General features: G+C 36.0%; 1 protein-coding gene across 5 annotated transcripts in view; it reads left to right on the top strand.

Moving 5' to 3' along the window:
• ADCY2 (adenylate cyclase 2) overlaps positions 1 to 14826 on the top strand; it is a 200500-nt gene that overhangs the window by 128869 nt on the left and 56805 nt on the right. For all 5 annotated transcript variants that reach the window (XR_014942851.1, XR_014942852.1, XM_085537920.1 and 2 more), the window contains exons 6-12: positions 698 to 809; positions 1754 to 1881; positions 7334 to 7492; positions 7836 to 7968; positions 8296 to 8472; positions 9824 to 9867; positions 12086 to 12166. Coding sequence is in view for 3 of the 5 variants with exons in the window: in XM_085537920.1 (XP_085394046.1) it covers positions 698 to 809; positions 1754 to 1881; positions 7334 to 7492; positions 7836 to 7968; positions 8296 to 8472; positions 9824 to 9867; positions 12086 to 12166 (834 nt within the window). In the remaining 2 variants the exon portion in view is untranslated. The remainder of the gene's footprint in view (positions 1 to 697; positions 810 to 1753; positions 1882 to 7333; positions 7493 to 7835; positions 7969 to 8295; positions 8473 to 9823; positions 9868 to 12085; positions 12167 to 14826) is intronic.

Raw genomic sequence — 14826 nt, 5'->3', positions numbered from 1 at the left:
GATTTCACTTTTTTGTGAAATGACTGATCAAGGTCATTGAATGACAGTCACAGAAACTACGTTTTTAAAGCAAATATTGCAGGATATCCAAGGAAGTTCCTTTTCAGTTCTTAGGAAAAAATACTGTTTCATTTCTGTGAATTGATCAGTTTTTCTTGGGGAGCAGAAATGTTATGTATGGTTTGAATACCTTAACAGTTGAGCTTTAACTTAATAGTCTGAGTATTATCCAAACAAAGATTTCTATTATGTAAATTACTGATAGTAAATCATGACAAAAAAAATTCTACAAAGATAAAGTTATTAAACAATTCTGAAAACAAACCTGTTCATTGAAATTATTTCTATTATTACATTGTCAGTCAGAAAAAAGATTTCTATTTTTGAATGCAGCATAACACATATACATATAGAATGCTTGTAAAAGCCCATTGATGTAGACATATGTTAGAAGATAATACCTATTAAGATAAATATAGGTATGTGTCTCCTATAGATGTAATGTTTATAAAGATAAATGCAGATATGCCTGTAAATACCTGTGTAGTTATTGCTCTGCATGTAACAGTGACCATTTTGGTTACAGGCACAACAGTGCCAAATCCTGAATGCCTACTTTCAGCTTTTGCTGTTCACTGATAAGTTCACATTTTGCAAAAGGAAACTATGATGAGGTTTCTGTTTGTTTCCGTTGTAGCATCTTGTATGCTGATATTGTGGGATTCACTCGCCTGGCCAGTGACTGCTCACCAGGGGAACTGGTGCACATGCTGAATGAGCTGTTTGGCAAATTTGATCAAATTGCAAAGGTGAGTTTCTACTGGACTGCTACTGTTAATTTAAATACTCAGTTTAATTCTTAATTCAATTTTTAATTTAAATCCAAGTAAACTTTAACATATTTGTTCATCTTGAGTGCTCTTCTTTACTTGAGAAGAAGTATTTCTTAGGCTTTTACAGGCAGATTAGTCTTGAAGCATGTGAATTGAAAATCTGGCCCTGATCTTAGAGTAACAGTGTGTTTCTTCCTGTGAGACAATCTGTGAAAGCCAAGAAAGCTCTCTCTGATGGGGCCAATATAAACAGATCCCGGAGCCCTAGAAAGCTTAATGGACAGCCCTTTAAATAGCATTTTGACCATCACGAAGATTAAAGAACTCAAGATAGAAAAATGTTTGCATCAGTTTTCTCTGGAAAAGCATTTAAATTTAAGAGACTGGATGACAGAGAAAGACAATATTGATCAAAGTAATTTTACTTGATTACTCAAGAAAAGATCTGAATATAAACATTACAGCAGACTTTATTCTGTATTTGACTGTTGTACTAAAACATTTTTTTAATTAATTTGAAAACTAATGTCCAGCTTCGATTATTAAAAAAACCCAAAACACCAAGATACTGTATTGCCTTAAGGAGAGTAATGAAGATAAAAATAAGATTATGACTACTAGTTTTAGAAGGTATTTCATGATTTGATTTTATATGTTCACCTCAGCTCCTCAATATAATGTGTAATGTGTATTTTGCAGTGGACTTTTTTTCTGGTTTAATACATTAAAAACCATAAAAGATGGAGGAATCGCTACTAGAGAACTCTCTCAGTGCTTCTTTTTTAGCAAGCCAAATCCTTCTCTATTAAAACAGGCTTAAGCCGATTAGTTTTGATAATATCATTTAAGTCAGTCTTTAGCAGTAACAGTGTATGTAATTCAAGTTGAAAGCGATCATCTGATTTTTCTTTTTCGTCCAGGAAAATGAATGTATGAGAATTAAAATCCTAGGTGACTGCTATTACTGTGTTTCTGGACTACCTATATCTCTTCAAAATCACGCCAAGAATTGTGTGAAAATGGGACTGGACATGTGTGAAGCCATTAAGTAAGTGTTGTGGTTTTATTTGAGGAACAGCATTCAACAATAAAAGTTCTGTCTCCCTCTACCTGTAGCAGCTGGTTGAAATTTTCAGACCTTCTATAATTGGCATGTTTCATTACAAGTTTCTGTAATTGGCATGTTTCATTACAAGTTCTGACATGATAATCTTGATCTTGGCCTCAGCAAAGAAAAATGTAGGGTTATGCCAGTTTATGCTGCCATTACTCTACAAAGATGATTAAGAAATTGGAGCATCTCTCATGAGAAGAGATTGAGAGAGCTAAGACTGTTCAGCCTTCGGAAGTGAAGGCTCAAGGGGGAGTAATCAAAACATATATGGGCTTGAAGGGAAGATATAAAGGAAATGGATCAGGCTTTTTCAGTGGCACCCAGTGTCAGAAAAAGAGGCAGTGGGCACAAACTGAAACACAAGAGGTTCCTTCTGAACCTCTGAAAACACTTATTTAATTTGCAGCTGGCTGAGCACTGCCACAGGTTGCCCAGAGAGATTGTGGAGACTCCTTTATGGGAAAAATAATTGAAACCCAGCTGGTACAGCCCCGAGCAACTTGCTCTAATTGGACTTGTTTTGAGCAGGGTTTGGGACTAGACAGTCTCCAGAGTTTCTTTCTAACCTCAACTAGTCTGTGATTCTGTGATGATGAGGTGGTAAATATAATCATCACTTATTTGGGAAGCCCTGCTTTTTACAGTCATGATGCTGCCACCCACCTGTGAGTCAAATAGGTCTGTTCAAGGCCTGAGCACCTGGTTTGTAAGTTTGGAATTGTGCTGGTCATGAGTGGTTGCCACTCTACAGAAAAAAATGTTGTTAAGATGCCTAAAGCTCATAGCCTGCAGAATGATATTGAACATGTATAATGAAAATGTCTTTAATAAGTTTCTGGTCCTTGGGCTGAGAAGTATACCTTCTATTTTGTTATATCTGCAGTAAGATGTGTTTGTCCTACTTGACTTGAGGTTTAGGTTTAATTTCAACTTTTCTGTAATTAATTTTTTTTAGAAGAAGACTTCTTGTGTTTGGTTTTTTGTTTTTTTTTTCCAGTAATGCATTAAGATACCGTTTAGAATTCTGCCTTTTTCAACAGTGTTTTGAATGTGTGGGTTCCTACAGTTGTCCCTCACTTCTTTCCCATAATCTTTGCACTTGCTCTATCTTAGAACAAAGTATGAGAGAATCATAATGTGATTTCTTTTGAAATAGCAGTTTCAACTTATTTCAAGTAACTATAGGAGGCTTAATGTGATTGTGAAATGGGAAAAATGTTGTTGGGTAAACACTGTAGGTCATCTGAGGATACAGCTTCAGATATGTTTGAGGAATACTCTAGTTTACTACTGAGGAATAGATTGAGAACAGATTATAAGCAGTTCTGAAGATAATGGAACTTTCATGCAAGAGGATGGCTTTACTCTCCCATACTTTTCCTGGTTGGTACCTCAACTCAGCACAGAAATAATTGTCATGTGAGCTACTTGCCTTTGATGAGTTCTGACGCTGAAGTTGGACACATTTCAGCATAAAGGTACTTAAACTTTGGATGGCTGCACATCACACTGAAAGGTCCTGCATCTGCCAATCCAAAAACTTCAGATCCGTATATTATAGGTTATTTGCTAAGCAAGGGACTGATTCTGCTATCTTATTTAGAAAACCTTTTGAGAGGAAAAGACAATAAAAATATCTTCCATTTTTATTTTAAAACCAGATCGAGTTAATTCATGTGTATAATTCATACCTGAAGTTTTTATCAGTTAGGAGTTAAAAGACTGTAACTGCTTGCTTATAGAAAATTTATTAATGGCAAAAAATATCTTTTCTACTGGAAAGTGGTTTCCTTTGATTAAAATTATAATATATCTTGGTGACCTTCACTTTGAAGAATTATATGTCATGTGGAGGTCTGTGTATTTGGTAGTCACCTGTTAGATTTGTTTTTTATAACAATTTGATTTAGGTTTTAAAAGTTATGATGTATATGTGTCGTTTGTACCTTATCATGAAGCGGACAGATACACTGAACAGGGTTATCTCAATGATTAACTAAACAGGCCCACAAAAGTGATTCTTCTGATCCTTTTGAACTGCATGTGTTTGTGCTTATGGCCTCAAGAGGATTTTTTTCTTCAGTTTCCTAGTCTTGTCATTCAGTCCAGTAGAATTACTGCATGAGTTTGTTGGTTAATTGAAATTGTTTTGTTTTTTCTCGTTCGGTTTTTCACTAAAAAGGTGTGGTATTTCTTTAAACGAGGACACACATCTCCTTGCTTTAGGGATCTTTCGTGAAAATAGCCTCAATAAAGGAAAGAAATTAGGTTGCTGCATTTTCTAAAATTACTTTTTCTTCATCCAGTTCTGGTTGTACCTTACACTGTGTCCAAAGAAATGTATTTTTATGGCCTTTCAGTACTTCTACTTGGCTAGCATTAAAACTGCAAATTGGATTGTTCCCTCTGTTGCTTTCACTGGATGTTTTCTCTTTTTTTATTTAGGTACAAAAAGCAGCATTATTATAATTAAATCCTTCTCTAGCATATTAGGTATTAAAGCTGACATCCCTTCACTAGAGTTAAAAGAGAGTCTGTCCCTAAATTCTGACACCATAGTCATTGGTTTGGCATTTTTACTGTGTCTTACTTTCTCTTTTTCCCAAGCTTTCAGTGAAAACAAGAGCTTTTTTGCTTTGCATTTCAAAAGCTCCAGGTGCTCTGTGATAAATGCATGTTAAAAGCATTCACTTGGAATTTCTGTACCTTTCCTACTTTTGAAGAAAAAAAAATGTGGAAGGTTACAAGCAAACAGACGAACAATACAAAGCCATAACTGCCCTTCCCAGAGAACTAGAAGTATAATTTCTGCACATCACAAAGCGGTACTTCACTTGAACTCAGAGAGCAGTCTTTCAGTTTATCACACTTCATAATTTCACTTGTTTGGTTTGTTTTTTTTTTCACATGATGTTCTTCTCAAGCTGCTCACAGGCATTGCTAGAGCTAGATGATCAGGTTCTCCTTCGAAGTTCAGGTTTATAGTCTAGAAAATTATATTCCAGTTGTATAGCACATTCTGATCCAATTTAATTGCTGTAATCCGAATTCACAGTGATTGTGGACCTGGCGCCTGGATTATCATAGGCTAATTACATCAGTGTTAAGATAGGCGGAGTCAGTACCCTATATTTTGAGATGCTTTCAAAATACTATGTCAAGTACTGCAGCCACTTCTGTGGCCTCTAGAACAAAAGCTGTAGTAATAGTAGTAACTCTTGCTGTTGGAAGTGTGTAATATGATATATTTTGGACAAAATATGTTGAACATATGTGCAGAACATTTCTTCTGCTGTACTCCGCTTCTCTGTCTGCTGACTCTAATTTACATTATTTTCTGTTGCAAATTCTCAGAGGCTGTCTGTGATTTGATAGTGTGAAATGAGTTCCATTTTAGAAAATGAAAGAAAGTATTGGATGAGGCTGTTGTACCAATTTGGAAGTTCCCTTACTTAATTCATGAGAGTTTATTTTACTGCAGACTTTGTGATGTGCTCTGCAGGATATGACAGGGCAACCTTGAGGAAAGCCCTTCTGGAGGATAAATGTTCCACTTCACAGAGACCAGATTTGTAAATCATGTTTTGTCCGGAGTGTTAAGCTTGTATTTTTTCCTATCATCACACTTGCACAGAGCAAAGTCGTGTTTGTCATTTGTGGACTGCTTGAAAAGGTTATATACAAGCAGTCCATTTTCAGGTGTGTCAGCTACAGGAGAGCTGAGTAAAATGGTGAAGTGAAAAAAGATATCCATAAAACTTGTTAGAGACTAAAGAGATCTTTTTTTTAAAAAAAAAAAAAAAAAAAAAAAAAAAAAAGTCTAGCTTTTCAATAATTTCAAAACAGAATTTAACAGAATATTTCCTAAAATCGAAGAGTTGATAATGGCGGAAAGACTACTATGGTCATCCTATGCAGCCACCAACCCTTAACCACTATGTCCACTAAACTATGTCCCTCAGTACCACCCACATCTCTTTTTCTTGAATACCTTCATGGATGGTGACTCCACTACCTCCCTGGGCAGCTTGTTCTAATACCTCATCAATCTTTCTGATGAGATTTTTTTTTCTTGATGTCCAACTTGAATCTCTGTGTTATTTTTATTTTCTGGCAAAAAGCACTTGTGTGATTAGAACAGTCATTTACTCTATCAAAGTAAGACCATTAAGTTCCTCATTCCCTTTCAATAAAGAAGAAAGAGAGGCTAGTTTAATTCTGTAGTTCCAGAGGTATAAAGTTCATAGGTATCATCATTGAGTCTGAAGATGTTCCTAAGAACTTTGAATCTGACGCTTATGCAGAAACAATTTGGATTTATTATTTTATAGCTGTTGCTTCCATCAACACAGAATTCTTCCAAGATAAATGTGTGTACATGTTCCTTATTGGCTACAATTTGGTCAGCACGAGTTGGGGCTTAAATTCATAAATCCAGCTAAGTTAGAGTAATATGATCTTCCAGTTTCTTAGAACTACATCTGCAGACAAATGAATTATTCAGATAGCTCACTAAATATGTAGTTAGATACCCATAGGGCAGACAAAAATGATCTGGTTGTTTGGCTTTAGTCACTCACCTGTGACTCTTCTGGAAAGATGAATACCTATCTCATGTGTAGGGCTCTTCTGTGATTTGGGGTGAACGGATACCTCCGCTCTGTCCTACATCACTGGAAAGTTCAAAGCTTTACATCTAGTATCCTTGGTGAGGGTGGCCTCTCACCTTTTGTGCAACAAGTGAGTGAGGCATTTGACAAGCATGTGGAAGACCGTTGAGCTTATATTCTTCATAGCCTGAATCACATTGAGCCTATATCTGTAAAAACTCTGTAAGCCACTGCTTGTATAGAAACGTGAGGTACATGTGGCATTTTTCTTCCTTTTTCTCATTGGAGAACCATTTGCAAGAAGGCATGCAAGTATACTGGGACCTGATAGAGGACAGGTCTGAGAAAGCCTATCCTCACTACCCTAGATATTAGGGCCTTCAAGTAGAAGCTAGTGTAACAATAATTCCAGCTCTCCAAAATCTACATTAGATTGTCACTGAATTCATAACCAAATCAAAGATTACCTTTAGGAAAACATTTCTTAGGTTCTACTGTAAGACTGAACTTATCCACTACATAATTCAGTCCTGACAAATAATTTTGAATAGATATAAGAGCTTCTGATCTTGGAATGAATGTTTGGTACAAATACTTGTAAATGCAGATAATAGAAAAGGTAATATATAAAAAATTATCCTGTCACTGAAAAGATGGAGCCAATGCTAAGAAGAAATAGATGGTATCACCATTGTTCCCATTAATTTGCGTGTCAAATTAAAAGAAAGCAAAGACTTTGTTATGTTCAGTAACACAAGTTTTCTTCTCAACTACAGGAAAGTGAGAGATGCAACTGGAGTCGATATTAATATGCGTGTAGGAGTGCACTCTGGAAATGTACTTTGTGGAGTTATTGGGCTACAGAAGTGGCAGTATGATGTGTGGTCACATGATGTCACTCTGGCAAATCATATGGAAGCTGGAGGGGTCCCAGGGTAAGAGGCTTCTCTGTTAGCTCTGTACGCGAGTCTTTGTTCTGTGGAGGCATACGTGTGTACCACATCTTTGGACATCAAACCTCATGAAGAGTCCTTGAATAATTCTTAGTGTTGTCTTTAAAGCAATGGATACATAGCATTTCCTGTGATTTACAGTGTATTTTTGGATGGAAACCATTAGATTTATGTCTATTAGAACTTCTGAAAATGAGGTTGCAAATGAAGTAAGAGGTGCATCAAAAGTATTTCAAAAAGCTAGTAAAAAAGAGGTCAATCAGCTTCCAGTTATACTCTTGATCAGTGTGTGTGATTATGTCATTCTTTTAAAATATAATTTCAGCCGTGTTCACATCACTTCAGTCACCTTGGCACATTTGAATGGAGCTTACAAAGTGGAAGATGGGGATGGAGATGTGAGGGACCCATATCTGAAAGAGCATAATGTTAAGACTTACTTTGTAATCAATCCTAAGGTTAGTAGTACTTCTGCTTTGTGGCCAGTCCGAGTTATTTTTGAGCAGGACCACTAATCTGTTTATTGAATAATTTACTACCATAATATATTGATCAGAGCTATTACTGATTTTTTTAAGATGCATGTTTGCATTGCCAATCTTTCCCGCTCTTCAGAAATAAGTCTCTGATATTTCCCAGCAATATCATTATGAATTGCGGGTTCTCAGCTTCTCTTCATTTTGAAGTTCCTAAGCATGCGTGTAAGTGGTAGCAAAGGATGCATTAGTGCTTTTGAAGGTAATGGACACCAAGTATGATATCACTTTTGATTCTCTGTCAAACAGGGAGAGAAGCGAAGTCCTCAGCACCACATTAGACCTCGACATACTCTTGATGGAGCCAAAATGAGAGCTTCTGTCCGCATGACCCGGTACCTGGAATCTTGGGGAGCAGCCAAGCCATTTGCACACTTGCACCACAGGGACAGCATGACCACTGAAAACGGCAAGATTAGCACAACAGTAGGGGCCTACTTATGTCATTTCATACAATTTAGCAGTATTTGAAAGAAAAAGGTGCTCACTGCTAAATACCTGGTTCTTTCTGATGGAGGAAAGTGCATGCATTTGTACTGGACAAAAGCCCAAGGAAGTTTCCAGGAGCTTTTCCATTGGGCTATGAGTTTTGGATTAGGCTGTGAAGAGCCATGTCTTCCTTTTAGTGCATGTCTGAATCTTAAGAACTCAAGTATACATAGCAAAATGCGCTATTTTGTCCTCTGAGCTTGTTCCACAGTCACAGCATGTAGAATGGCTGCTGTTCACAATGTGGAAACAGATTTTGAACATGAAGCCAGACTGCAGTACCTTTAGGAAGGGATATGTTTCACACAGAGACATTTCCTGAGATTTAATGATTATTTGACAACATACTGCATTTGGAACACGACTAAATGTGTAGCAAATGCTATAAAGTTAGAATATTCCTGTGGCACCTGGAGTGGACCTTTTAAGAACCAAATCTCTGGGAACCAAATCCACGTGTATCATAACATCAACCTGTTGAAGGTGCACTGACTAGACTGTAAAATGAAGCAAAGGGCCTGAATATCACAGTGCTACTGTATGTCACATCTCCTACACTGAACAGAAAATATTTCTTTTTAATTTTGTCATCACTGTCTTACTGCTGTCAGTAAGACACAGTCAGTTTGTATCTTGCACATTGCATTATTCTACTTTTAACAAGCGCAAATTTAGAGATAAATTCTAAGTGTTTTGAACATTAGCATTTTTCCATTATGTATGAGAACATGAGACTGAGCCACCTAACCAATCTTGTTCAATAAATACAGTGCATCAGAATGTGGATTGTGACATGCTCATTACAGAAAGTACCCAACTGTCACTATTAATCACAAAAGAAATGTGGTTGTGATGGCTGCTATTCCTCACCAATAATAATGATGTCCATGGCCTGTACTTGGCCACTCAGGTCTGTTTTTTCAAAAACACTTAATATTGTTTAATAAAATGAAGTTGGCAGGAGTTTAGGCTGTATTACAGCAGTAATATATAACTGTTACTTTGAAGCAGTAACTTTCTAGTAAAGAAAAGCATTTTTGGATTCTGGTGGTTGCACTGGTAATTTATTACTTATTACAATGGATGACTTTGTGTGCAGATCATTCCATCTTCACCATTGGCTGGATTTTTCTTTTAATGGTTTTAATCTAATGCTAAAAGTATTTGTATTGGAAAATTTTCTCCTTACTTGACCCTGTTTTCAATACTAATTTTAAAGTGAATTCACATTAATTATGTTGTCAAAGTGTATTATAGTTAAGAGGTATTTTCTTTTGTCTTTCATTAGGATGTTCCCATGGGGCAGTATCATTTTCAGCGTTGCAGAGAGAGGTAAATTAATTTATAAAAAATCAATTACATAAATTACACACACACACACATATATATATATATGCATTTTTATAGGTATAAGACAAAGTTTCAAGAGAGAGCTATTTCTTATCCAGATTACTTTTTAACTGATACATCACAGATAGAAAAAAGCTGTGAAAACAGATTTTGCAGATACTAAAGAATTGTGAATATACTTCCTTCTAGCAAATAAGAATTAGTCAGAATTACTGTAAGTATGTCAGTGGTCTCCTATTTACCTGCTGACATCTCGCTTGTTCCTTCAGCGTGCAGAAAATGTTGTACAGGAAGGTTGAGAGAGGAGATAGAGTGGGGAAGAAAACAGAAGCTGGGAAGGGTTTTTAGTAACTTGTGTTATAACAGCTAATAATGTGAACTGAAAAGTGTATTTTGTTAATTCCTTTGTATTTGTATTGTTTGTTGTTTCAAAGTTTATAGCATTTGCAGTCTTGTTTTTTGGACCTTCTGTAGTACTTCTGCTATGCAAAATATTTGCAAAATAATGTCAATTTTTTTCATGCCCTGTTTGTTGTTTTAATGACTAGGTCAACAGAGTGAGAAAAGGTCACTTTCTCTAATATATATATATTTCAAACTTACAAGAGACATTGCAAATACCATAAAAAGTTTGGAAAAGCCATTGAAAAAAATCTGTTTTTATTATCTTTGGTTATGCAGACAAGTCATACTTTTTGTTCCAGTTTTGACCATGTATGCATTATATTAGTATACACAGTCTCTGGTTTTTAAACCCAGCACATATGATTGGACAGCATCTCTAGAGAGTGTAAATTGGCATAGTAGTAAGAAGTACATTCCAAAATGTATGAACAGGTACAAACATTGCCATGCTTGCTGATAGCATGCTACTGGAAGTGGTTTCTAGAAATGAATACAAAATCTCCTGTATGTACTGAGGTATATAGCTAAAATTTTAGATATGCAAGTTGGTCGTTCCCCAAGGACAGCACTGAAATGACGATAAGTCCTCTGAAAATCAGTATTTTATTAGAAAATGAAAATGTGAGCTTTGAAGCCTGACTGTAGGTTTCCACTTGTGGTGGTCAATCTTACTCACTTATGTGATATATTGATAGTGATATGCCAGGAATACTAAGTGTTATTAGATTATGTCTCCTCCTGTGTGGTTATTCCTCATAGGCAGAATGGTCCATATGAGAAAAATGATCTATGAACTCAATCTCTGCAGCATTGATTAGGCAAGAAATCAGTTGGGTTGTTCAAAGTTACTGAAAGTACATGAATATTGTATTCTCAATGCATGTGAATCCTGCAACAAGCTATTGTTTTGGGGGAAATAACCCAAAATCTTGATGTAGAAGAAGTTCGTTCTGTTGTACCTTTGAAAGTTTTGAATTTGTAGGTTAAGGAAATTCTGGTAAGCTAGAATTTAAATTTCAGATTTGAATGGTTACTTCTTATAAAACAAGGTTATTAAGCTAACATTAAATTTTAAGTTTTGACGGCACAGAGATATAATCTAGCAATATCTGAAGTATTATGGCTGTAAGGAGAGCACAGCTGCTGAAAGAACTGATGATGTTTGTAGTAACATTATCAAAGGCAGACCCTCTGCTGAATTCATGCTGAATGCAGTGAAAATATGAGACCTCTTTTTTTTCATTGCAGTTGTGTTCTGAGTTATAAAAAGAGGAACCAGGCACATGCTTAAAACACATTTCAAACTTGATGTTCATACTTCTTACTAAAAATATTTCCAAGACAAGAGAAGTAAGCAGGCTTTCTGTAGGAATGTTTATTATACACTAGCACACTATTGGTCATCATACAGTCCTGACAAGAATATTTAAAAATGACTGCAATAAATGTTTTCTGAATTGCAGCATATTTCCTTTTTGTTTTGTTTTTTTTTTAATTGAGTTCACACAACTAGGGAGGACTTTCTCTCAACTTGAATCTTGATTTTTTTCTTTTTTTTTTTTTCTTTTAAGAAGTTGTGTGTTCTTTTTATGTGCTCCCTAATCTCTATTGATTGATTGATGGAGGGAGGGAGAGGTGGAGCAGACTGTTCTTGTCAAGAACTTAGGAGGCTCGGTGTGTCTGAGGCCTGTAGAAGTTATTGCAATATAAATGTTGATCAGATATTATGCAAATGCTTATATTTAAGGTTTATTAACAATGTAATGATTTTAATTTCTTACATTTTTTATTTCAGAACAAAATCTCAGAAAAGAAGATTTGAAGAGGAATTGAATGAGAGAATGATTCAGGCTATTGATGGAATTAATGCTCAAAAGTATGTTTCTATCCTCTGTTGTCTATTTGATTCAGTTTTGACATAAACCTGTAATAGTGAGCAGCATGTGCTATTTCTCCCTCCCACATTCACAGAGTGGTCTGAATGAGTAAAGGTAGCATTGCTACCAGGCTCTGCATGTTGTAAAGGTGGATATACAGGACCTTTTAATACTACATGGGATAAGACATTGCCTGTGAATAATGGCATGACAGGTTTTGGCTTACCTTGATTTTCATGACAAAGGTATTTTTGGCTCTTTAACTGTACAATCATAGCCGTTGCTCCACTGGATTATGTCATCTGAGAGCAGAGAAATATGACATAAAAATAATCGACTTGAATCAGAATGATGTGAAAATTAATGCTTCCCTATTGTTACAGAAACATCTCCTCAGAATTACAAGGGTTTCTTTTATTTATCTGATGAAATAACAGAATAGGAAAATGTGGATAATGATAGTGATGAATTGCTTGTTTTTCCTCCATATTTCTGTTACTCAGAACCTTAATTAGCTAAATATTACTCCTAATTATTAAATGTTCATATATCGCTCTTGTTTTGTTTGCTTTTTGTTGCTTTTATCTGATAGTCCTGTTTTAAGATACTTGGTTTTAGGAAAATATTTTTTACTCATTATTTATAGGTCATATAAATAGTACAGAGATAGAGGAGTCCTCTCATAGACAAAGACTTCTGATTATACCAGACTTACTTGTAACAGCTATGCAAATTTTGACAGCTTTCACGTTTCTTCAGATAAAGTTCCTCTGCTAAGTGAGCTCTAAAAATGATGGTTTGATATCAAAAGAGAAGCATATTGTTGTCTTGGTTTCAGCTGAGACAGGTGTTTGTTTTTTTTCTTCATAATGTCTGGTATGATGCCATGTTTTGGCTCTGGGAGAAAAACGTTGATAACACACTGATGATTTAGTTGTTACTGAACAGTGCTGTACAGAGCCAAGGACATTTCAGCCTCTTGAACTGTCCTGATAGTGGGGGAAGCTGAGGGGCACAAGGAGCAGGAAAGGGACAGAACCAGGGCAGGTGACCTAAAATGGCCAAAAAGGGTATTCCATATGACATGACATGAAAAAAAAACAACAAACAAACAGAAAGCTGAGGGGAGATGGCCAAGAGGATGGCTACTGATGTCCACAGAGTGGCTGGGCGTCAGTTGGCAGGTGGTAAGCAATTGTGTTGTGAATCACTTGTTTGGTAAATATATATTATGTTATTATAATTACTATCATCTTCTTTTCCTCTTCTTTTTCTGCCTGTAAATAGTTTTTGTCTCAACCCACAAGTTCTAATTTATGGGTTTTTTTTTATTATTATTCTCTCTCTCATCCCACTGGGAAGGAGGAGTGAGTGAATGACTGTGTGGTGCTTAGCTGCCTGCCGGGTTAATCCACAACAATTATACATATACGTTAAGAGAAATTATGGTTATTCCCTGGGGAGCCCACTTTGAGCAGCCCTGCTTAAGAAGGGAGGTTGTACTGGATTACCTCCAGAGGTCTTTTACCTTAGAGAACCTGTGTTTTACTTAATTAGTGAATACATTCAGGTAAATTTGGGAATAAGAGAGATAAAACAAAAGTTGCTGCAAAGGCTTCAGTTCGTTTTGTGAATTACACAGGGAACTACAGGCGGGTACAGAATGATTTTACATATAACACAGTCAGCATAGATTTTGCCTTCCAAAGCTAGATTCTTTACCTCGATCTTTGATGAATTTATCACTTAAGATAAATTATTAGATTGGTTATCTGAGATCAAATAATGAGAAGTGTTCATTACCCAAAAAGCAAGTTAATTCAATAATATTTTAACTATGTAAGTGTCCATCACTCAGAAAACTGCAGCAACAAAAAAGTAGATTGAAAACATGATATATATTGGACACAAAACTAATACTTTGTTTTTTTGTTTAATTTTTAATTATTTCACTTTGTTTGTGACTGTGTAGTGTTTTCTCGAGACTCAACCACTGGCTGCTCTCTTGCTGCTTCACACAACATGGCTATCTTTGCACAAGTCTGCCAAGTGCCAAATGCACATATTTAAGGTGACTCGGGGCCTTTGGGTTCAATTCCATCTTCTGGAATGCAGATGAAGCCATGGCCTCTAAGAAGCGTGATCACAGGCTTTTGGGATGATTGAGCTCAGTAGATTTACTTGGCATTGCTCCTTGAAAGGAAGTTTAGGACCTTATTGAATACTATTCTGGATAAAGAAAAATACAGATTTAAAAGAAGGAGCAAGGAATACAAAGTTATTCTCTACTAGCCATGTTCCCATAGCTATTAGGCATACATCCTGCACAGGAGGGATTGGTTAGCCCTGTCTGTTCCACTTTGGTGGTTCGGGGACTTTATAAGACATGTGGTAGATAAGAATCTAAATATCTACAGAGAGAGGTAAACTAAAATTATTTTGCTATTTGATAAGTAGGTAACTATGTTAAAAATATACATTCTCTTTCTTTTTTTTGGCTGCTGTGGTTTACACGTTGTCTACCAGACTAGGCCTTTAAAACCACGCACCCTTGTGGATGTTAGTCTGTCTTTGTTGCTCCTTGATCTGCAAAAGAATCCAAACACAAACATGTTTGCTTTGCAGCTGACATATCCCCACATATCTGTAGATATCTGGG

This window comes from Coturnix japonica, chromosome 2, assembly GCF_054131305.1.
Source record: "Coturnix japonica strain WE chromosome 2, WE-NBRP24, whole genome shotgun sequence".
NCBI lineage: Eukaryota > Metazoa > Chordata > Aves > Galliformes > Phasianidae > Coturnix > Coturnix japonica.
The sequence above is the reverse complement of the archived record's forward strand: the minus strand, read 5'-3'. Positions and strand labels throughout refer to the sequence as shown.